Source organism: Pipistrellus kuhlii, unplaced genomic scaffold, assembly GCF_014108245.1.
Source record: "Pipistrellus kuhlii isolate mPipKuh1 unplaced genomic scaffold, mPipKuh1.p scaffold_m20_p_3, whole genome shotgun sequence".
Lineage (NCBI taxonomy): Eukaryota > Metazoa > Chordata > Mammalia > Chiroptera > Vespertilionidae > Pipistrellus > Pipistrellus kuhlii.
This window is the reverse complement of record NW_023425529.1, coordinates 23,424,657-23,450,137: the sequence shown is the minus strand read 5'-3', so window position 1 is coordinate 23,450,137 and position 25,481 is coordinate 23,424,657. Positions and strand designations below refer to the sequence as shown.

At 36.8% G+C, this 25,481-nt stretch overlaps 1 protein-coding gene across 1 annotated transcript in view; it reads right to left on the bottom strand.

Annotated features, from left to right (window-relative positions):
* PIK3C2G (phosphatidylinositol-4-phosphate 3-kinase catalytic subunit type 2 gamma) overlaps window positions 1–25,481 on the bottom strand; it is a 264,337-nt gene that overhangs the window by 144,262 nt on the left and 94,594 nt on the right. Inside the window, exons 17-18 of the mRNA XM_036458057.2 lie at window positions 12,395–12,488; window positions 9,030–9,124 (exon numbers count right to left, since the gene is read on the bottom strand). Coding sequence (XP_036313950.1) covers window positions 9,030–9,124; window positions 12,395–12,488 — 189 coding nt within the window. The remainder of the gene's footprint in view (window positions 1–9,029; window positions 9,125–12,394; window positions 12,489–25,481) is intronic.

Sequence of the window (25,481 nt, the reverse complement as noted above, 5' to 3'; positions counted from 1 at the left end):
AGCTTCCCTCTGTCACCTGGGACCCAAGTTTCCCTCTGATCGCCGGCAGGCACCTGGGACCCGGCCTTTCCTCCAGCCACTGGCTGTGTCTGGAGGGACATCTGGTCTAATTAGCACATTATACTTTTATTATTATAGATATTTGAAATGAAGGTTGTTAATAAACCTACTGTGGTAACATTCCTCAATATATCATGCAAATGAAACCATCATGTTGTATGTCTTAAACTTAGTGATGTCATATATTTCAATTATCCTATATAATAAAAGCATACTATGCAAATCAACCAAATGGTGGAATGACTGGTCCCTATGATGTGCACTGACCAACAAGGAGCAGACACTCAATGCAGGAGCTTCCCCCTGGTGGTCAGTGCACTGTGGGATCGCTGTTCAACCAGAAGCTGGGCTCATGGCTGGTGAGCCCAGTGCCGGGGGTGGGATCTCTCCCACCTCTAAGGCAGGACCAAGGAGCAGTGAGAAGATCTCACAGCTGGCAAGTGCAGCAGCAGTGGTGGGGGCTTCTCACGCCTCCACTACAGGTGGGAAGGAGCTAGGGGTCCCAGAATGTGAGAGCCCAGACTATGAAAGGGCTGTCTGACTGCTGTCTTAGGCCTGATTCCCCAGAGGCTGGAGGGAGTAGGCCTAAACTGTCAAGCAGATATCCTTCAATGGGTCCAGGACTGCAAGAGGGCACAGGCTGGGCTGAGGGACACCCCTTAGTGCATGAATCTCATGCACTGGGCCTCTAGCTTCCAAATAAAACTGAAAGGAGAAAAAGAAATAGCGTGTACCACTTATATTCCTAGCATTTAAAATACTTTTCATATGATGTTCTGCTTCTTTCTCTCTTTTAAAAATTTGATTCAGAGAATCCAGGTGAGAACTTCAAATTTGGGGGATAACCAATCCATAAGATGGAGGCCTATCAAATACCATCAAATATGTTGGTATATTCCAATTCTCTGACATCTACCCAGATCTTTCTCCTGTTCTTTAGGTTTCTATATCCAATTGCTTACTCGGTAAGTAAAGATTGTTGCTTGCATTTTGTTCTTGCCAAATTCTGGTCTGGACTACAGGAACTTATTTTCTAACCTATTTGACTTGATGAAATGGGATGACATTAATTTCATTAGCATACTGCTAGTTGCTTAATTGAGGTTTTTGAGAAAACTGAGAAAGTCTTGGTTTTATATACTATGTATTAAAAATAAGTACAAACTAAATCTACTATGTAAATTACTCAGAAATGCTTTTTTTTTATCACTAATGGTCTAATAGTAAAACTAAGAGCAAATTGCTTTTTTTTTTTATCACTAATGGTCTAATAGTAAAACTAAGAGCAAATTTAGTGTTTTAAATATGAATCAGGAACTGCAAAAGAAAGATTGGGGGGGCACCTCTTATTTCCTTTAAAACTCCTTCATATATACAGGTTCTTAAATAAATTTTTTATAAAATATTTTAATTAATATTATAATTGACAGCATTTGTAGGTCACACAGACACCTAATGTAAAATTTTTGAGGTATTAGATATAAAGATCTCAACTAAGGATATTTTTTTTCCTTTAGTTTGCTTTTTAAGTTGAATGTGTTCCTAATTATTGATAAAAAAACAAAACAAATATTTGATGAATTCAAGTTGCATTTTTTTAAAAAGTAGATGTTGAATTGGAAAGAGATCAGAATTGGACATGAGATGTCATGAAAAAAACTTTTTAATCTTAAATCTTTATTCAGCTAGATGATTGTCAATGGATGAATCACTTAACTTGTTGAAATCTTTCTGGAGGGAAAGTATTATAGCAGATTATTCATAAGGTCCCATTTGACTCCCCAGTCCTGTAACTCTATGAATATATGTTAGTTTATTCATTTTGGAAGCCAAATTCAAATATATTTTTTAAATATATTTTTTGTTGATTTTTTACAGAGAGGAAGGGAGAGAGATAGAGAGATAGAAACATTGATGAGAGAGAAACACCAACCAGCTGCCTCTTGCAAACCACCTACCGGGGATGTGCTTGCAATCAACGTACATGCCGCTGACGGGAATTGAACCTGGGACCTTTCAGTCAGCAGTCTGACGCTCTACAGCTGAGCCAAACCGGTTTTGCAAATTCAAATATTATTAGAATGCAAAGATGGTTTCTCAACAGCATAACTTTTTTTTTTTTTTTTTTTTTTTTTTTTTTTTTAACCACATTTTTTGTTGGCTAGAGCAAAGCTTCAGTCTGCATGGGAAACAATGCAAACTAAACACTACAATGCTGTTTTTCAGGTCCTTAACCCAAATTTTGTATTTGGTCTGTAACAGAGGAGACTGTTATAATTATACAGAAACCAGATTACTATCTAAGGAAGCAAGGATGTAATTGCATTTGGCCATAATGATTTTTATATTTCCATTAGGACATGATCTCACTCATCTAGGGGAAATGGTGAACAACATAGACTGATGAACAAGAACAGACCCAGAGATAAGGAGCCATGAGTCAGACTGCTGGACCTCAAAGGTAGGGTGGGGATAAAAGAGAGAGATCAACCAAAGGACTTATGTGCACACATATGAGCCTAACCATTGGTCGAGGACAATAGGGAGGTGGGGATATAAGTGGAGGGGGGTGGGGGATTGGAATGGGGGTCTAAGGACAAATATGTGATACCTTAATCAATAAAGAAATTTATAGAAATTTATTTAAAAAAAGAAAAGAAAAACTGCTAGAGAGTGGATTAGAAAATTTAGTTTCCAAAGGCCAGATCTAATCTAAGTTTCCTCCCTTCCCCTCACCTTCCCTTCCTTCCTTTCTTTACTTCCCAACTCATTCCCTCTTCTTCCTTCTTTCCTTCCTTTTTTCCTGGTAAGATTTGAGGTGTGTTTCTAAATTTTTCCAGTACATATATACAAAATGTTCATTTTTATAACTCTTCACTTTTTTCTTTTAACAAAATAGAAGAATTTGAAGAGAAAATAATTTAAACTAGAAATAAATTTAAGGTGAAGCTCTGTTCCTGACTTTTGGATGGGATTTGTGGTGCAACTTTGTATCAGATTCTATTTTCATATGTAGATAATAGGAGTAATAAGACTTAAATTATATTAGAAAATTAATTTTAAAATTATATTGTTTCTAAAAAAATTTATATTGAGGGAATTTCATAAAATCTCTTCCACACAAACTAGAAATAAAACAGACAAAAACAACTATCCCCATACTAATATTATACCTTAACTAGAAAACTGTGCTAATGGATTTCACTAATCCTATGTAATAAAAGTCTAAGATGCATATTAACCATCACTCTGTTACACAAAAAAACCCACACCCACCAGCCAATCAGGAGCAAGTATGCAAATTAAGTCAATCAAGATGGTTGTAGCCGACCACAGTGAGAGCAGGAGAGAGGCTTGGGTTTCCCAGGCGATGGAGGAAGCCAAGCTTTCCACACACCCTGGCTGGCCCAGGCCTCCACTTAAGGCCACAAAGTTTCAATTATAGAAGATTAATAAATACCAACAGAAATGGCTGTGACCACAGAGCGAGGAGAAGGCTTAGCTCTGCTCCAAGCTACAAAGTTTCAATTGTAGAAGATAAATAAATCCTAGATACCAGGGCCTCCATTTGGGTGGAGGCATGGCTGTCCTGTAAACCACCACAGGCACCTTGCCCAGGCTGCCCCATCCCCCAAGGGAATCCCCACCCTGATCCAAGATACCCTTCAGGGCAAAACAGCTGGCCCCCACCCATTCACCAATCCTCTATCCTATCTAATAAAAGAATAATATGCAGATTGACCATCAGCCCAACACACAAGATGGTTGTCTCCATGTGGTCAAAGATCTTGCCCCATATGGACACAAGATAGCCACCACAAAATGGCCAGTAGTAGAGGGCTGTTAGGGGTGACCAGGTAGGCAGAGGAGGGAAGTTGGGGAAAAACAGGTGGCAGGGGAGCAGTTAGACATCAATCGGGCTGGCAGGGGAGTGGTTAGGGGTGATCAGGCTGGCAAGCAGAAGCAGTTGGGGTCAATCAGGAAGGCAGGCAGGTGAGTAGTTGGGAGCCAGCAGTCCTGGATTGTGAAAGGGATGTCCGGCTGCTCATTTAGGTACGATCCCACCAGGATCGGGTCTAAATGGGCAGTCAGACATCCCTTGAGAGGTCCCAGATTGGAGAGGGTGCAGGTTGGGCTGAGAACACCCCCTATGCACAAATTTCATGCACTAGGCCTCTAGTTATTATATAAAATGCATACTTTCTTATAACTATCCATCACTTTTTTTCAGGCTGATTGGGGCAGAAATTAGCCATTGTTAGCTTAGTGAATTGCTCATTGTAAGTATTTTACCTGGTGTATATTTTTCAGAGGACAAGAGGGTGAAAGACAATTATAACAGATAAATATTAAATGACAGCAAAAAACATCTTTCCCATACAAAAAAAGTGAAGCAATATGTATTATTTATTACACCATGAAGGGAAAGAGGTGAATTAGTAGCAATATAATGATTCTAGAAGGTAAAGGATTGAGACTTTAAACCCTCTTATTGATTCTGTATCATGTGTGCTCCATTACACTAGTCATAACTCTCTAAAGTACAGCTCTTCCCTCTTTCTTCAGGGAGCGTGTCAGACATCAAAGCAGAGAGAGCCTCTGCCTTCTTTGTGTGTTCCTTTGTATGCTTTTATCAGTATTTACCTCTGACAGAATGGGAGCACACACTTAGGCCTTTTTATTTACTCGATGGCCATCCTTGCCTCTCTGCCTACAAGTTGCATTAGGAACAGTCCAAGGTACAACTGTAAAGTGGACAGACTGTGTTGTCAGTTCCTTTCGTCTACTTTATCCCTGCCAGAGAGTGAGTGGGTTCTTTCCTGCTGCCTGGATGTTAATGTGTGGTTAGCCTGTGAGCTTATGGAGGTAAGGACCATTCTCTTTTATCCTTAATACTTCAACAGTATCTAGCATCTCAATGTTTGTCACAAAAATGAATAAATGATCAATTAATTCATCATCAGTATTATGTTCTCTTTCTATATGAATATATCTATTCATACATCTATTCATATATATATATATATATTATTTTTTAATTATTTTTCATATTAGAAGAGAACATCTGGGAAGAAACAAGAAGTGGCTCATTAATGAAAGAATTTCAGGCACTAGGGGAGATATACCGTATTTTTCGGACCATAAGACTCACCGGATCATAAGACGCACCAGTTTTTAGAGTAGGGAAATGAAGAAAAAAAGATTCTGAAACAAATAGTGTCCTAAAATATTTTATGTGCATTAAAACCCAACATCACAGTCATAAACACATGTAATTAACCCTGTAAAGTAAACAGCAGCATTTAGAACCATTTTAGAGCCGGGCAAGCGCACAGAGACCACACAGAGCCGGGCAAGTAAAAAAACTTTTTTTTTTAAAGTATATGTGTAGGCTATATTTGGACCATAAGACGCAGGGACTTTTTCCCCTCACTTCTGGGGGGGAAAAAGTGCGTCTTATGGTCCGAAAAATGCGGTGTGTGTGTGTGTGTGTGTGTGTGTGTGTGTGTGTGTGTGTATATATATATATATATATATATATATATATATATATTAAGAGAGGGTATGAGAGGAACATTTTTATCTTCAAATCACATGAGGCAAAATTTCCACATTATTTTTCTTTGTTTTGAGTTGTTCCTGATTTGAGAAACTGCCCCACTATTCTAGAAATAAATAAGTTTAGGATACATTGTTTAGAAAGTTAATTGGCAGATTTTGTATCACCTCAGTTTTATGGTTAGCATAGAAAAGCTTATAGAACATCGTCCTGTACACAGGTGCCACCTTGGGAAGGTCTCCTGGCACCAGAGACACCATTGGCTTAATTCACTCTGTGGTTCTCCCAACTGCTGCATTAATTTGTCCCTGACACCCTTCACTTCTGACTCAGGCTATTCCCCGATTTCTTCTCTTATTCCCCTTCCAGTCCAGTTTTCACTTCACTAGTGAGATTCCTTGCCTACTACATTGGGCCAGTCTCCAGAATGTGCTCTGGCCTTAAAAACTCTGGTTTCCATCAAGCCAGTTGGAAGGCTCAAGCAGCCCTCTCTTGCCCCCTCCTGTCATAAGTCTGCATGGGCACAGCTTGGCCCAGGTAACTTAATCCTATTCTTGCATTCAATAGTAATTTATTGACTATTTGTCAAATGCAAGTACTATATTAGATGCTTGTGATATATCAGTTAATAAAACAAAAAAATTGCTGTACTTAATAGTTTTCAAATGAGATCTTTATCTCTAGCTGCCCTCCCACTTTGAAGGAAATAATTTATAAAGGAGCCATGCTATAAAAGGTTCCCTACCATACAGATTTTGATTTAATTTGACTTTCTCTTGGAGCTCATTCAATTGGACTTAGTATTAGGAGTATGGAAGACTTAAATATTGTTGTTTCATTTATAATACATTTCACAGCATAGTGATGCTCCAATTTTTAAAAACACATATTAAAATTCTTTTTTTTCAATAAATAATTGCTTATCTTAGGTCAGGTTCCCTAGAACAGTCTATGAGAGAGATATTTAGATGCACGTGGTTTACTGAAGGTGTTCTCTTCAGGAAATATCCTGTAAAATTGTAGAATAAGCATTAGAGGGGAGGGGGTGGAGTTAACAAGGAGGTGAAGTCTAGCTTTGATCTAATCCTGGGGGAGGCTCTGGAATATAAATTGGGGATTTCCCACATTCCAGGCCATGTGACTAAGCTTTCAGAAAACAATCCTCAGAGAAGAGGGGGTTGTCAAGTGGCAGTCAATTCTCACAGAAGCTATGAGATGGGTGCCCCAACCAGGTAGAGGGGACCTGGTCGAGGCACCCACAGTGCCTTTGAGAAGGCACTCAGGATTCCAGGAATGTGGAAACACTGATAGCCTTAAAGGAATTCCTATAGAATCATGGCTTTGATAACTTTTTTAAAAAAGTATCTCCTGAATTTTAGACCCAGCTGAGGACACCTTCCTGCTTTTCCACACTGCTCAGGGTCCCAGAGAAGCTGGGGTGATGTGGAACGCCTGTGTTGTCACCATGGTGACAACACAAATGTCCTGCCCTAGCCCTAGCTGCTCTGTGCCTGTGTATGCAAATTAGTCTCCATCTTTGTTGGGTTAATTTGCATACTCACTCCTGATTGGCTGGTGGGTGTCATGAAGGCACAGTAAATTTGCATCTTTCTCTTTTATTAGTGTAGATGGTACATAGCATATATACTTAAAGAAATGCTTTAAATATTAGGAATTTTATTTCATGATTAGTATATTTGACTGACAATTTTTTTTAAGTTTTTTAAAAAGTAGCTATTTTAAATTCTCCCTTTGTTTTTCCTTTTCCTTTTCCATATTCTTACCAATTAAGCATTGAAAAACACGCAGTTCATTTATAACTTATGTTCTTTTCTATTCCTTCCATCTCACTTTCTTCTTAAACTAGTGAGAGGAGAAATGGGCTTTGTGATTGGTCTTACTCTTTTTCAAAGGGTGAGCATTATACTTGGACAGACTTTCCTCCTAGCTTCTCTGGAAACAGCGACATAATTGTATTGACTGTGAACTTACAAGTATGACATTGATTTACCACTTTGTTTGCACTCATTTTTACCTTTCAAATGACTCAACTTTTCACACCACTTTAACAGATGAAGAACTTACTAAGGTGGCACTGGTATTATAGCAATCAATGTGCTAGTGTAAGTCCTATTTTTTAAAAAATGTCTTTTACAAATTACTTTTTTATATATTTTCATTAAAATATTTAAATCGAGATTATTGGGTCATGTTACTTTTTAATATGCTTTCATTTGAATGAACACAGTTTAAAACAAGGGAAGAGTAAAGTTTTAAGAGAAGTAAACGTTGAATTTAGTGGAGTTTAAGCTTTAATATGATAGCAGAACATCACCAACTGTATTCACACAACTTCCCTTAGCACCATAGTAGGTGACTGAAAAACTGAAGGGAATAAGAGTTCATTCAGAGCTTGACAAGAGTCTATTCAGTGAGGGAACCACTTCTAGACAATGTATCTGATGCCTCATTATACTGACACACTAGAGAAAAATGTTCTGCTTTTTATATTGGGCATTTAAGAAGAAAATGAATATCAAACCAAACATGCTATCTCTGCTTTGCTATGAAATAGTTCAGTCATTTTCATGGGAAGAGTAATGTCAGCATGAGTAATTTTTTTGAAGCAGAAAAAAATGTTATTAAAAATGATATTGACTTCCTTTAGTTGTAATTAAAGTTTTTCACAACCAATTGAAGCCATTAAATGATGCCTGTCATACATATGCAAGAGCAAAAGATACATTCAATTTCATACTTAGGTCAGTAAAATTGTACTTATTCTTTTTTTATTTTTTTTGCTATGAAATTGAATGTACAAATTTAGGAATGAAAGAAAGGGTAGAAGAATAGCATCCAAAGCACATCATGTTCAATAAGATCAAGAGTATGAGATGTTGAGAGAAATTCTGATATCTCTAAAATGTGTTTCTCCAATAATATTTCAAATTTATGCTTGAGGAAAAATTTAGTGCCCTAAAGAGTATATAGAAAGAATATATGTTGACCTTCAGATCCTACTGTTTATAACTAGTATTGTATAGAAATTATTTTTAAATCATGTTATTCCTAAACATCCACAGTTTTATAACTATATTTTATTCCAAAATCTCCCAATTAACAGATATGACCGAAAATTGCCTTTGTTACTTAAACCTATAGGAAAAGTATCATCCAAATTTAATATTTATATTGGATTTAAACATCAGCAACAGTAGAGAAGGAAGATTTTGAAGATGACAGTTGAATTATGTCCATCAATACAAACAACCTTGACAAATACTCAAATTTGGCCGAATTTTAACTGGACATTTATATCAACTACAAGGTCAAGAAATTTCCTACTTCTAAAAAAAAAAAAAAAAAAAAAAAAAAAAAAGGCATCGTAGCCTGTCTTAGCTAATCTTACCAGAAAAGACGATGGGCAATCTGGATGCTTTGCAATGAGCGGTGTAATAGGAGTTGCACTAGCGGACTTTCAAGGTTCCATTCAAACTTGATAGCCTGAAGTGAGAGATAGAACCACTTTACTCTTTCTTGTCTCAGTAATAAAATTATAGCAGAATACAGAAGGACATAAGAGGCTTGAGAAAAGACCAGGGAAAATGTCATCAACATTTTAACAAAATCGTAATAATACATTTTGATAGCTTTATTTGCTGGTGCATAACTAATAACAGAGCACACACAGAGCACACAGTTCAGGTTTGTGCATCTTGTTTCCTTTCCTTATGTATGCGTTAGTATCACAGATAATAAATGAGAGCAGGTGGCTGGTAGAATTCAACCATGCCTAGGAGGAGAGTCCGGGCACAAAAATATAATATCACGAACAGTGCTCTGGACATAGAAATGGCATTATCAGGCAATAGATATTCCTACTCCTTGGAGATGTAATTAATGCACAATCAAAGCCTTAACTAAAATCACCAACTGATATATCAGAATTAAACTGCAGACCTTGAAGCTTTACTTATAGGTTTGAAAGATGATTGTTGCCACCATAATTCACACATTCCCAAATCCTTTCCCTCATCTGCACTGTGAGCAACTCATGTTTTCTAGGCTACTCACCCTGGAGGAAAACACAGACAGAGACATAGCCCCTGATATCCTTAGGGACCTACAAAGACCTCACCATCAGCAGTCAGTGCCTGGGCCCCAGTATTGTGCCAGGAATGTGAATATTTTGCAAAAATGAAAACCAGGTTCTCTACCGAAAAATATTCTTTCCTGCTTGAGAGGAAAAACTTGTAACTTTAGTTATTCAGTAAGCTCTCTCTCTCTCTCTCTCTGTCTCCCTCTTTCCCTCTCCCTCTCTCTCTCTTTCTCTCTCTCTCTCCCTCTCTCTCTCTCTCTCACACACACACACACAACACACACACATACATACATGTACATGCACACACACACACTTAGAGTTTAAGCCAGGTTTTGTACCACAGTACAGACAGCAGAAAAAAGTTGTACATCACTCATTCACACAAACCTGAAGAACCTCCTTGATATGCCCACCATCCCCAAGGATGAGAAAGTTTATGAATTCCTAAGGAGTGGGGGTGATTTCACAAAAGATGATTTCAGCACATTTGCATAAACTCTTGTAGCTGTCTGAATGCCTAACAACCATAATGTATGTTGTCTTAAACTGTAGCTATGACCTTCATTAACTTACTTGCTAATACTGAGCTAACTAGATTTTGGGTTATGTTAATGCCCTAATATGAGCATATCCTATCAGCATATGAGCAGAAGAGATGCCTCAGAATTTATTTCCATGCTTCTGTTTTCAGCTTTCTTTTTAGGTTTCCCCATTATTTCTTCTTGAACCCAATAATTACTTGCTGATTTTTGGATTGCCTTTTTTGTTTCCAAACTCCCTGCTTTGCTCTGTCTACTGGTACAATTTCCCCCTAAATCCTGCCTCATCATCTAAGATATAGGCACTTTTAATGGAACTTATCACATGATTATGAACCTACCTGCAAGGTTATGACCTGTGTGTTGTATTGCTTGGGTCTGTATCTTATTTGATTTCTAGCTATGACCCATACCTTCTATTTTCATCATGATCACAGAATATTTTTGTATTGCTTTAATATAGCCTGTGTACTTCTAACAAGACAATACATGAAATAACATGCTTTCAGAAAGTGATCAATAGGGCAATTTACTTCACATCTTGGAAAGTTTTAAAATCAGGTTAGAGAATGGAAGTTCAAGGACAAACTCCACAACAAATGTTTTTATTTATTTCTTTTTTGCTAATCCTCACCTGAGGATATTTTTCAATTGATTTCTAGAGAGAGCAGAAAGGAGGGGGAGATATATTGAGAGAGAGAAACATCGATGTGAGAAAGACACATCAAGTGATTGCTCCTGCCCATGCCCTGTCCAAGATCAGGGATTAAGCCTGCAACTGAGGTATATGCTCTTGAGTGAAATCAAACTTGAGACCTTTTAGTCCACAGACTGACAGTCTATACACTGAGCGAAACTAGATAGGGTCACAACAAATGTTTTTAAAATTCTTCCCAGTTTTTATGTATTTTATAGCCACATTATACACTTCTTGACCACCTCAAAACATTTTATAATATTCACTTTTAATTAAAAAATAGTTACAACTTTACCTAACTGTACCTCTGTGCTTTTGCTATGCTGGATTCTTTGTGCACCTTTTCTAAGAATTTGGATTTACAGGTATATGGCTATCAGTGTGTTGCCAAGTATGTTGGTTAAGACGGGATTTCAAATGGGCTTAATCTAAACTACAACCCAGCCTTTAATATAAGAAAACACCCAAGGTTTTTTTTTTGTTTTTTTTTTGTTTTTTGTTTTTTTTTAAAGCAAGCAAGCAAACAAACAAAAAAGGCAAAAAACATAAAGACCACTATTTTAGATCCATTCAGCATTCAGTATATAGTCGACTTGGAAAAAAATATTGTTTATGGTTTGGATATTCTGTCATTTACAGAGTCATCTGTAAAATGTGTAATTGTTTATATTTTTAGGTAAGTTTATATTTTTTTCTAAAATTACTCCAATAACATTGTGATATTTGATTTTGTCACTAAAATATATTCCCTGTAGAAAAAATTTAGGAACTATCTTATAATGCTACTTTTATAAGAATTGCAATCAATTTAGAATAAGGAAAGGCAAGAAATACAAAATTCAAAATTCTGAGGATCTGCCTAGAAAAAGGCTATTATTTATATGACACTTATTAACGTAATTTCTTATTATTTACATAGGTAAAAAGATTTCATCATAAGCATATCTACTTTTTCCCAGTTTAATTAATAAGTGCAGTTGCTTTAAAATCATTTTTGGCTTTTACATACCTTTTTTTTGTAACTGTATGAATTTTGGCTAGAGAATATCACAGTTACCCATGTTGATATATGAGTGATAATTTCTCCCTTTGGCTGGCTAAACTGCAATATCACTTCAAGTAATCTGTTGTTGATTCATCAGAAAATTTTTAAGAGAATTCTTTCTTTTTTAATATATTTTATTGATTTTCTTACAGAGAGGAAGGGAGAGAAATTAAGAGCTAGAAACATCGATGAGAGAGAAACATTGACCAGCTGCCTCTTGCACACCCCCTACCAGGGATGTGCCCGCAACCAATGTACATGCCCTTTGCCGGAATCGAACCTGGGACTTTTCAGTCCGCAGACCGACGTTCTACCGCTAAGCCAAACCGGTTTCGGCTAAAGAGAATTCTTAGCTAAAATCCTGGAGTTTCTTGGCAACTGTTGTTCTTACCTGAACTAGCTGTGGGAGATAGTCCAGTAGTTCATCATTCGGGAGGCTGTCTAATTGCTGAACTGCCACTTTACGAATTTCTTGATCTGGAAAACTAATACAAAGGCAATATATCTATTAAGCAGTTAATGGTATGGAATAATACATGAAAAATATCAGGGAAACAGAGAACAAATTCCATCCTCAGTGTGTAAAATAAAATAATGGTCCCACAATCAATTAAGATGACTATTAGTACCAAATAATTATTACTATTTCTGTATTCTATATATCATGTCAATTGCAGTAGAAAGTCCTTTTGACCAATTTTTGGAAACTTGGGTTTAAGTTAGATCCCTTCCAGTTTTCTTGTCTATAAGATGTGGATGATAGTGATTCCATTGTAATAAATTGAATTATTAATAACTGGAAAGAAGTAGAGGAGAGGCCGAATATTATAGGCATGCCCAGAAAAGTCTGGGTGGCACAGGGAAGGTACTTACCTGTCAGTCGCACTTGGGAATAGGTCATTGGCCGAGTAGGCCTGGCCACTGCAAGCATGGGAAGGTAGGAGATCCTTAAACCCTAGGGGTGTTGAACTCAATCAGAGAAGGGGCCAAAATCTAAAATCCAGCCTAAATCGCGGGCCGAATGGTTTACTGAACAGTCATAAACTGTCATTGTGATGGAAACGCAGCGGAGTGCAGTGATGACAGCGTGGTGCGGGCCACATTGCAAGGCCTGGTGGGACGGATTTGGCCCGCGGGCCTTGTGTTTGACACATGTGCCTTAAACCCTTAAGTAAAGAAGTTATCTCTCCTGGTTTGCCCAGGATTTCTACGACTCTCTCTCTCTCCTTTTTTTTTTTTTTTTTTTTTTTTTAAATATATTTTATTGATTTTTTTTACAGAGAGGAAGAGAGAGTGATAGAGAGCTAGAAAATAGATGAGAGAGAAACATCGACCAGCTGCCTCCTGCACACTCCCTACCGGGGATGTGCCCTTGACCAGAATTAAACCTGGGACCTTACAGTCTGCAGGCCGATGCTCTATCACTGAGCCAAAACGGTTTCGGAAGATTCTTGTGACTCTTGTTGCAGGGGTGTGCTCTCCTGGGTCCCTGCATTTACCCTATGGCTCACAGCCATGTGGTCCCCACACACAACTGACAAGTGGACGGCAACTAGTCTGATGCTATGTGGGACCCAGCTCCACCCATGGAATGGAAACTCTGGACATTGGCTTTCCCCTGCTGCACATCTTCCAGGACTGGATGAAGGGAAATGGGACTTTAGAAATAGGGATGTAATTGCATGATAATAAAGCTTTCTACCACATCTCATTCTCCCGTGGGGGCCTCTAGACATGCTTATTCCAGTGGTACCCCAGGAACCCCACTCCCACCAGCAGCAAAGGCCATCCACACATTTCTGCAGTAATGATAGGACATCTAACATCTTTTCTAAAATAGTATGCAAATCTTTGCTTATAATTTAGCCATGCAATTATTAAATAAAGTAATTGGTAATACTTTATTTAATAAATGCATGGCTAAATTATAAGCAAAGATTTGCATACTATTTTAGAGACCTGATGATTACTAATGGAATACATTTGAATGAATTTGGCCAGATCATAATAAAAATTAGAAATCTGAAGTATTTTATAATAAATTAAAATAATTTAATAAGGCTAACTCTTACTAGAACAGGAGTTCCTGAGAGAAACTGTTACCTTATTCATTTCAGGACTGCACTTGCCTATGGTAAGATTTGGCACTCATTAGACACTTAATAAATGTGTGTTGCTGAACTAAATTTATGGAAGTATTTAGCATTTGAAACCCTATTTCAAAGACAATTTATCCTCAAATGGGCTCCTCGGGTTGCCATTATGTTGTTCCTTCAGAAGAGTTAGATTCAATTATCTCCAAGTGCCTGGAAGTGCCTCGAGATAACTTTTGGCACCATCTTGCTTTGAGATGATTTTGACATACTGCTTTGACATGATTAAAAATAACTGAGCTTTGATTAGAACAATCCAATGTAAATAAACACGTTTTCAGGAAAAATAGGCTTAATTTAAAATTCCAAGGGCTATTTAATGTAACTCATTGAGAAACAAAGAAATGAATAAACAAATAAACAAAACACCCAAATCACTTTGAATGATTTCCCCTGCCCCCACCCCCATCTGTCAGGTAAGAACTTTGAAGACTGGCTCCCAATACTGGGGAGGTCAGAAAGCTTTAAAGTCTTTAGTATCCAGTCTTTGTTCAGCATATGAAGTTACTGAAGGGTGAAATGAATACTATGCAACTCCAGTGTAAAGGAAAAATGGTGTTACTCAGTATCTCTCAACTCTCCTCTGAACAATAGTTTGAAATGTAATGTTTAAACAGGTTATATATCTTTTCTTCATTTAAACTGAGCATTTTAATAGCAACAAGAATTTCACTTGCAAGGTTATTCACTCAAAACCCTTGTTTCTGACCTGCAAATACAGTTCCAATAATTTTCTTTCTTTGAACATTCTGGCAATGAGACCTAGTGAGAACTGTAGTGCGGACACATCTCAAGAAGTACCACAAAGGTGAGAAGATCTCAGTGTAGCATCAAAAACAGCTGGAGAGTAGAAAGAGTGTGATAAAAATGCAAAGCTAGAAGACGGTCAGCTGGTTTTAGCCCACTAAGACTTTATTTTCTCCTAACTAAATGTGATTCACTCTAATTTATTGCTCTCATTTCTAAACTATTTGTCTGATGCTTGCAGGCATGAAGGTCAGTGTGAGGACGTTTGAAGCTTTAAAGGGAATAGTTACTTGGTGCATTTTGTTGCCTTACGTGATTACTTAAGTCAGATACAAGTCACCCAGGCTTTCTTATGTACCAATTTTGTCTTATTGATATGAATAACAAAAAAAAATGAAACATAGCAAAACCATGACAAAAACAAAACTCTTTGATGAGTACTATACCTCTAATTATGTAGCTATTTCCAAATACTAAAGTGTAAACTCCATGAAATCAGATTTTTTTTTTTGCCTGATTTGTGCATTGATATGTCCCTAATGCCTACAGATTGGTGGGCATGCTCTAGATATTTATTTGAAAAATATCTAAACCGAATGAATTGTCTTTCCACCTCAAACATCTCTACTTCCAGAGTTTCCATTTATAGCCTGTGTTATCATATTTTTCTAATCATGCAGGTCTAAAAATATGAGATAGTTCTTCCCCGTATGCCCTTCTCTTTCCCATCTGGTGAAACTCTACTGATGATTGTAGTCAAAGCTCAAGCCCCATTTATCTATTATACAAAGCTGTTGTAGCCACTTTGTATACCTGTAGAGCTGATCATACCCTTTTCTATGAGGTTTTATATTATGTATATGGTTGAAGGCAGGCTTGTTCATTCATTAATTCTAGTGCATGCACAGATGAATAAAAGTTTGTGGAATTGCTAATGATCTTTTATATTGGTATCTAATTAGCTGCTAAGTTCTGTTTACTTTTCTATTCTAATGACTCTAGCATCATACCCATTTTTAGTTTCTTCTGCAACTGTCTAGTCTAGGCATTAATTATCTCATGCTGGTACAAAAGTTTTTCATAGTAATCCTATATAATAGAAGCCTAATATGCTAAGTGTCCAGTCATCTGGTTGTCCATTCAACCAATCAAAGTATAACATGCTAATGATATGCTAAGGCTGCTATGATGTGCACTGACCACCAGTGCCAGTCACTCATTGCAGGAGCTTCCCCCTGATGGTCAGTGTTTTCCCACAGAGGGATGGGTGCTGCTCAGCCAGAAGCCAGGCTCATGGCTGGCAAGCATAGCAGCAGTGGCGGGAGACTTTTCTGTCTCCATGGCAGCACTAAGAAAGTCCAAATTGTCAGTTGGACATCCTCTGAGGGCTCCTGGACTGCGAGTGGGGGCAGACTGGGCTGAGGGACCCTCCCGAGTGCACGAATTTTATATTCCAAACTTTTAGTACTTTATAAAATTTCTTAATTTATTTGTAAGTTTATTTCTCATAAAACATTGAATGGTTTGCTACTTTCACTGGGTCTCTTTCAGCCCATGTAAATATTCAGGGTTAGTTGAACACTTCTAGATTTTTCTACACTTGTGATATTGCATAAACTACTCTGGCTCATAGGGAAGATATTTTTACTCTGAAAATGCCATGTGAATTCCCACAATTGTGAATGCTGTAACTTTCACTAGGAATATCTTCCTTTTTCTTCTTGAAATATATTCCTCATTCAAAATGGGGACCAAATACTCTTCAGGTAAGGATCCCAATCTTTTGTAATCAATTTTCTGAAATCTAAGGGCATTTACTAGATGACTCCATAGTCGCTTAGGATATGCTAGTGTGCATTAGGGTTTATCTTTTTATAGATGTATCTCAACTAGTGAATAAATCAACTGAGAATAAGGATTGTTCCATATTTTACTTTTATGTCTGGGATTTAGTATATGCTTCAGACATGCATTGATTATCCTATATAATCCTATAAAATAAAGAGGTAATATGCAAATTGACCATCATTCCAACACACGAGATGGCTGGCCCAGGTGGTCAAAGATGGTCACCCCCATGTGGACACAAGATGACTGGCAGGGGAGGGCATTTGTAGGCAATCAGGCCAGAGCATGGAGGCGGGGTGGCAGTTGGGAGGAACAAGGTCTAAAAGGGAGGGCAGTTAGGGGCAATCAGGCCTTCAGGGGAAGGCAGTTAGATGTGACCAAGGCTTGCAGGGGAGCAGTTAGGTGTTGATCAGGCTGTCAGGGGAGTGGTAAGGGGGTGATCAGGCTGGCAGGCAGAAGCAGTTAGGGGCAATCAGGCAGGAAGGCAGGTGAATGTTTGGAGCCAGCAGTCCTGAATTGTGAGAGGGATGCCCAAACAAGACACCTCTTGAGGGCCCCAGTTTGAAGAGGGTGCAAGCTGGGCTGAGGGACACACCCCACCCCATGCACAAATTTCTTGCACTGGGTCTCTAGTAATATAATAAATAAAATCATATTATGAAGCCCCTTTCATTTTTGATGTGCTCTCATTTATATAGATAGCAATAGGTATAATTCCCAAATACCATTTATATAAATTCTAGATTTTCCTTCCTCTCCATTCACATGGTAAGAGAAAAACAAATCTAATGACAGTGTTAAAAATAATATTTTTTTCAGACTCCTTCAGGGACAACCTCCCCACCTCCAAAAATACTTCACAATCTCATGACATCTGCATAGTATAATCTAAAAGAAAAATTATATAGTTGTATCTATATGTACAAATGCTGGAAAAATGCTTTTGTCCCTTAATGGAAAGGGATATATCTTTTATTCACTACTGTTCTTTGAAGTTCAGAAAGACAGTGGGAGCAAAATTGCTAAGAAACTAACTAACCACATGATATCCTGGATGTGACTAAGACCTAACAACATTAAAGCACATCCAAATATAACTCGCATTTGGCTATTTTAGAAAGAGTTGGCCACATTAAACGAGACTGGCAGAGTTAGTGAAGTTCCTGGGAAATGGGCTTTTTCATACATTGCTGGCAATATATAGCAACATGAATTTTTTTTAAAAAATCTTTAAAATGTGCTTATTCCTTTACTAGCAATTTTACTTTTGGGAATTTATCTTAAGAAAATAACCAGAGATGTGAGTGAAATCTATGTATATTTATGCAAAACTGACAATGATAGAAATGTCTAAAAATAAAAAGTTAAATATCAATGATCAGGCAATAGAATATATGCAGTCATTAAAATATTAAATAAATATTTAATGATATAAAACAAGCATGTCAAACTCAAAGGCTAACACAGGTCAAATAAAAAAAGGTTTAAGTTTATGTGGGCTGCAAAAAAAGAACAAAAGCTTCAATTTTCATAGAAACGTAGGTTTGTTTTGATAGAGACATGCTGAATACAAAGGGCTGAAATAAATGAGTAATTGTTAACAAAAAATAAAAGAACATTTTAATAAAATTAATATTTTTCTTGAACATTAACTTACCAGACACTGAATAACTACACACATTATTAAGTATAATGCAAATAAATCTATTTTTCCTTTTCTCTAAAAGTGAAATATTTCCTTTTGCACACACCAAACAAGTAAGTACAAGACTAATGATGGGGCAGTTGGCTGCTAAAATATCCACTGCTAGTATTAGTGGAGAGAAATGGTCACCTGTGTCTAAGAAATGGTCACCTGTGCCTTGCATTCATAAGGGAAATGAATGCAACATGATTATGGTAATCAGTATTAGCAAAAGTTGTAGTTTACTATTAATAATTATGTATAACAGGATATTGTAAAAATTAAGTTATGACATTTTTATTAAAATGTTTCTTACATACCATTATGTTGACTGGGCCACAAAAATATTTAATGTGGCCAATGGGCTTCGAGTTTGACATGCTTGATATAAAACATTATGAAAAATATATATGAAGGATCAAAATGTTAATACCAAATATCTGAGTGGAAGTTTCATGGGATAACTACAGTTTTCTTTTTTACACTTAAAGTTTATCAGTCACTAAAAATGTTTGTAAAAGTCCAGCCATTCAACTTATTATGAAAATCCTATATAATAAAGAAGCAATATGCAAGTTAACTCTCATGCCCTCACAAGATGGTTACCTACAACTAGGTGAGCAGAGGTGTTAGGGATGACCAAATGACTGAACAGCAGGCTGCGTGGGGCGACCAGGCCAGCAGGTGGGCAGTTGGGGGCAACCAGGCCGGGGGGGGGGGGGGCGCCAGGGGTGTCCAGGCCAGCAGGGGTAGGAGCGACCAGGCAGGCAGGTAGGTGAGCGATTAGGAGCCAGAGGTCCAGATTTGTGAGAGGGTTGTTCCACTGCCAGTTTAGGCCCGATCTCAGGGACATCCCCCAAGGGGTTCCAGATTGGAGAGGGTGCAGGCTGGGCTGAGGAGACTCCCCTCCCATGCATGAATTTTGGGCACTGGGTCTCTAGTATATTAATAATGGAAAATTCATTGACACTAGACGAAAGCTCCCAACTATATGTCCTTTTAAGGATGCAAATCATCGTGTGAAAGAATAAGAATTATACTGTATTTTTAAGTCAACTTAGATTATTCCATTAACATAATAGGCCCCAAAGAGATCTTTGCCTCTGTACAATTTATGTTTAATATCTTTTCAGGCTCTGAACTTAGCCATAGATCAATGGACAAAGATGCTCTACAAATCCTGTCATTCTGTCTGTGTCCTATTGTCTGAAACTATTTAAACATTCTTTTTGGGATATAGCTGTTGGCATTTCATGCTTAGTAACTCATTCCTCAATAAGGTGAGGTCATCCATATTAGTTCTCTGACTGTGGTGTGATATTTACAGATTTAAATGTCATATGAAGCACTGTAACCTATTTTGAATTTTCCACAAGCCAGGTATTTGTACTTTCCAACAACCTGATTTTCTTGAAAAATACATGTAATTCCTGCCAATAAAACAGGTGTCACTTCTTAGCTATTCTGACCACTTTGTTACTGTAATTATTCTAGGCATTACCCCTTGAGTCTGGAGAATAAGCAAAATTATTGTTAGAAGATTCATCAGGCTGATATCGACTAGGTATCATTTATTTACAATAATAAAAGATTTCCTTATAATCAATCAGAAAATAGATGATTTACAATGTAATAAATTGATATCTGTCTAGTTTGATTGATTTAAAATGTCAGTTGGTTGGAGTGTCATCCTATAAATCAAAAGGTTGCCAGTTTGATTTCTGGTCAGAGCACATATCTAGGTTGCAGGCTCAGTACCCAATCAGGGCATATATGGGAGGCAACCAACTGATGTTTATTTCTCATATTGATGTTTTTCTCTCCTTTCCGTTCTGTCTAAAATAATAAATTAAAAAAGATATTTTTGACTGTGGATTAAAAACAAATACAAGGTCAATAAAATTCCATTACTTGTTGAGGAAAAGATTACATCAGGTAAAAAAATATATATTTATAATGAAAAAAAATTTAGGCTTATAAGGGTTCAAGTGAAATACTAATTTTTTTTAGGATATTAATAATTTTTAAATGTTCATTTAAGCAATTATATGTTACCTAATTTAGTTTCCCCAAGCATGTCTGAATTATGGTCAAAAGCAAAGCATTGGACTGGCTGGCTTACTATTCAGCTTTACAAGAGTAAGCAGTGCTTCTACATATTCAGGACTTAGTTGCCTATGAATTGAGCTACCTATAGAGTTTTGGGGATCTGTAAAAGGGCTTTATACTATAGCTAAGATAGATATAACTCTATACAACAATTGTTAAGGAATTACCTTTAAAAATACACACGGTCAATTGTCTAGTGAGGATATTCAGATAGGAAGAGAAAGTACTCCTTGAAGATTAGGATTGTAAACTTAATAAAAGAGATCCAAGCTATGTGGCGAAAAATTTCGAATGGTGAAAAATTAAGTAAAATTAAAGCAACTTCAAGATAAATATCTTTCAAAGGAGCTTCAGGAAAAAATCAATTCTATATTTGTTAACACTTTAGAGTAAACATAGAGAAGAAGGCCAAGAGGAGGATTCAGTCAGAGTGCTAACCCTTACATGAGCAGAAAAGGAAGAGTATCAAGTTTCTAGGTAACTTGTTGGCTCAAATTGCACATAGAAACTGGCCAGAGGATAAGGTTTGCTGTGTAACAGAAGTCCTCCTATTTTTGATCTCAGGACCCATTACACATTTAAAAATTAGGGGAGATTCCAAAGAGTTTTTGTTTATGTGGGGTATAGCTGCTAATAATTACCATATTAGAAACCAGAGCATTTAAGAAATATAGGGTATTCCCCAAAATGTATACACACGCTTTGAATAATTTTAAAGGCAGTGTTTATTAAAATACATTTCATTGTCAAAACTGAGCTATCAGCTGTTAAAGTGTGTATACAGTTTTTGGGGACACACTGTATTTATCATTTGATAAAACATTTGATAAATGAGTGTGGATTAAATAGCTGGATTTTCAACAAAAAGAAAATACTCAGTGATAATAGTGATGTTATTTTACATTTTTGCAAATCTCTTCAATGTCTGGCTTACTGGGAGACAGCTAGATTCTCCTCTCTGTATCTGTATTAAACCTGCTGCAATACAGCCTCTGGAAATTCTACTCTGCACTCATGAGTAAACAAGTGTGACAGAGGCAAATGACATCTTAGAATTATTACAGAAACAGTTTTGATCTTTGGCAGCACTATAAGCATGTTGGAGACCACAAACCTCACTTGGAGACCCTTTGGTGTACAACGTAGTTTTGGCATGTGTCATTGTTGTGGGGCCATCAGTCAAGGAACAGGCCCTGCAATTGTCACTAAGATAGCAGCACACCAACCTAATTCTTTCCCAAGTAAAAAAATAAAATAAATATATGTGGCAATATATCTCTATCTCTATCTCTATCTCTATCTCTATCTCTATCTCTATCTCTCTCTATCTCTATCTCTATCTCTACCTATCTCTATCTCTATCTCTATCTATATATCTGTATAATCTATATCTATATATCTATATTTATATCATCTCTCTCCCTCTCTCTCTCTCTCTCTCTCTCTCTCTCTCTCTCTCTCTCTCTATATATATATATATATATATATATATATATATATATCCATATCTATACTATATCTATATCTATGGCTTTGAAGACATTTGAAGAACATTGAGATTAGGGTATTGTCATTCCCCTTCTCTTCCCTTAAATATTTACAAGTTCTGTCATCTCAGAGGGCTTTGGGAATATCACAAAAGACTCAGACATGCTTCAATAAGGCCAGTGGAGTCGAGAAATGAAATTGCAACAGAAAAATACATCTTTCAACTTCTTCTGTTTGACTTATTATTTTGTAATTTCTAATCCTTTATTTTCTTCCATATCATAGTTTTTATATTTTTTCCTTCTTTGTCAAGTTTGAAAAATGATATAGGATCAATATCTTACTCAAATAACTTTTGAAGTGATGGGTGAAAGCCAAATAGGCCATAACAAGAATTGACCTTTAAAAAAAGCAACTTTGAGTAAACTGAAAAGCAAAGCAATCTGAGATTAAGCATAAGTGTAACGGAAATGTCAGACTTCAGAATACATAGTAAGAATTCACACAGAATGCCGTGAAGCTACTCACAGTTAAAAGCCCCAATGTCAAGTTTGAATTATAAAACTATCAGAAGTGCAGAACTGTTTCTCCAACAAGCTTTGAGTCTGATGATACACTCTGCATCAGTTTTGAAGAAAAATAATATGACTACCTTTGCTATTTTTCTAACACTAAAATGATCTGATGTGACAAAAGAAATTTTTTTTTTTTTTTTTTTTTTTTTTTTTAGAAAATGTGATGAAGAAAGAGTCTTTAGGATCATTGTAAACCTTTATCTACTGCATAATTCATGTCCCTTCAATGATTTTCACTGATAGTAGACTATTAGAACTCACTGAAATTTGGAGACCTGGTTCAATCTCCTGATTACATGATGAAGAAACTGGAATTTGAAAAGTTTAAGCTGTTTTCCCAAGGCCAGTTGTTAGTGGCACTGAAATTAGAATACAAATATCCAGAATACTGGGCAAATAGGCTTTCTACAATACTTTTAGCAAGGCCTTTTAATCTTTCGACTAGATATTTTTATATATGTTTATATAAAACCCATCAGTCTAGGTGGGGTGCATTATTTACTTTACTGCACTCTAAATGGTTCTATAGGGACCATAATAGTGATCAGTATAATTTGTCAAGTTGGACTGGGGCATTGACCCTTTCATGAACCAAAAGGAATAAGAATAAATCCTAGACCTAAGGAGACATAGACACAATACAAAGATATTTCTTGAGAGTTTATGGCCTTGTATATAGAAATTGGGGATTAGCAATATAGTCATGGTATAAATTATAAGAGTATTGATTTTGTTCCTTTTATATGTTTACTAGAGGCCCAGTGCACAAAATTTGTGCACAGGGATGGGTGGGACCCTCAGTCCAGCCTGCACCCTTTCCAATCTGGGACCACTTGGAGGATGTCTAACTGCCAGTTTGCCCTGCGGGATTGGGCCTAAAGAGGCAGTTGGATATTCCTTTCACAATCCAGGACTGCTGGGTCCTAACCACTTGCCTGCCTGTCTGATCGCCAGCCAACTGCCCTCTCTTGCTTGCCTGATTTCCCCTAACTGCCCTCTTCTGCCAGCCTGATTGCCCCTAATGCTCTGCCTTGGCCCCAACCATTGTAGCATTGTTCATAAAGATATCTGGAAGATGTCCAGTCTAATTAGCATGTTACCCTTTTATTAGTATAGATACTTTGATTTTACTTATAGACAAGCTTAGGAAGACAATACATAAAGCAAGTGGTTTATCAAAAGAGATTTTGTGTTTAGATACATTAAACATTACATAAAAAGATCTTTCTAAGCAAGCTTATCTACACACTTGACTTATCATCCTTCTGTGGATGATTTCCAATTTGAGGTTTCTAGCTCAGATTTCTCCCCAGAACAACCAGCAGACCTATAAATTCAGCCATCTCAAGCACACCTCAAAGCCAACATACCCCGATCTGAACTACCGTGTCCTTTTATAATCTGTTAGTCACCCAGGGTGTTCCATCTTAGTGAATGTTTCTAGTATGTACTTATATACATAAAACATATATTAAGAAGTAATCCTTGGCATCCCTCTTTTCCACGGTCCCTCCCAATTCAAACTTGTCTTTTCTATTTCTTTTACTCCAATTCTGTTAATTTCATACCTCACCACTACCACCTTCTCAGGCTGACTGCTGTTCTCTGACACCTGGATGGCTTCCATAACTTCCTAGAGAATCTTCTCTTATTTTTGCTTCCCTCACCCAATCCATACTTCACTCAGAGTTATTTATAAAAAATGCAAACATGTTCTCCCATTTATAATCATTTCTGCCTTCCCATTGGTACTTAACTAAAAAACAAGTTGCTTAATATGGTCCTGTTTAGAGCTTTTTAACATATTTTTTTTCCTGGTCTTATTTTAACATGCTAGTCATCTTATATCATACACTCCTTTCCTGGGTTTCAGGCATACTGGCTCTCTTAAATTCCGGTTCTGTCCCAGGACTTTCTCCTAGATTCTCTCTTCCCAGAAAACTCTTCTCTTATTCTTCCCTTTCACCAATTTATTCATGCTCATCTTTGGATCTGAGCTCAAACAAACTTTCTCAGGAAAGCTTTTCCCACTTTGAAGAAAAGGTTTTGTTCCTTTATTATATAGAACCATACATGTTTCATTCAGAGCTGTTGTAACACCTGCTAAATTTATAATTTGGTAATGACTTATTTCTCCCCACCCTTAGTAGTTTGCAATTTCATAAAGGTGTGTCTAGGTTTTTGTTTTGTTTTTAATATATTTTTAATTGATTTTAGAAAAGGAAAGAAGAGAAAGGGTTAGAAACATCAGTAATAAGAGAAAATCATTGATTGGCTGCCTCCTGTACGCCCCCTACTGGGGATGGAGCCTGAAATCTGGGCATGTGTTCTGACTTCGAATTGAACCTGACCGCCTAGTTCAGGAACTTAAGATCAATCATTGACTCACACAGCCAGGAAAGACTTGTTTTTGCTTAACATGCTAGTTTGAGGGCCTAATAAAGTGCCTAACATGAGTAGGCTATCAATAAATATCTGTGGAGTAGAGGAATGGACAGATTGGGTTTCAATTTCTCTGTAAATAGAGATCATTAAAATGGGAGAAATTGTAGGTTTTGGTAATAATATTAAAGAGATTGCTTGTAGGTTAAATCATATATTGTGAAAGTGCTTTGTAAATTGTAAGTCATTATTCAATTGTGATTTATTATTAAAATGCTAACACTTATCACATGAATATTGACAGGTGAATTTAAGTTATTTAAGCTTTATAGAAATTAAATCATTCCCATAAATTTATTATATTTACAATTTGGCATTGAAAGCACACAAACTCTTTTAAAAATATAGTTATGATGAAGACAATGATATGATAAAGATCATTGGTAGCATTTATTGAATATACATAAGTACTTATCCTATAAGGTATATAAT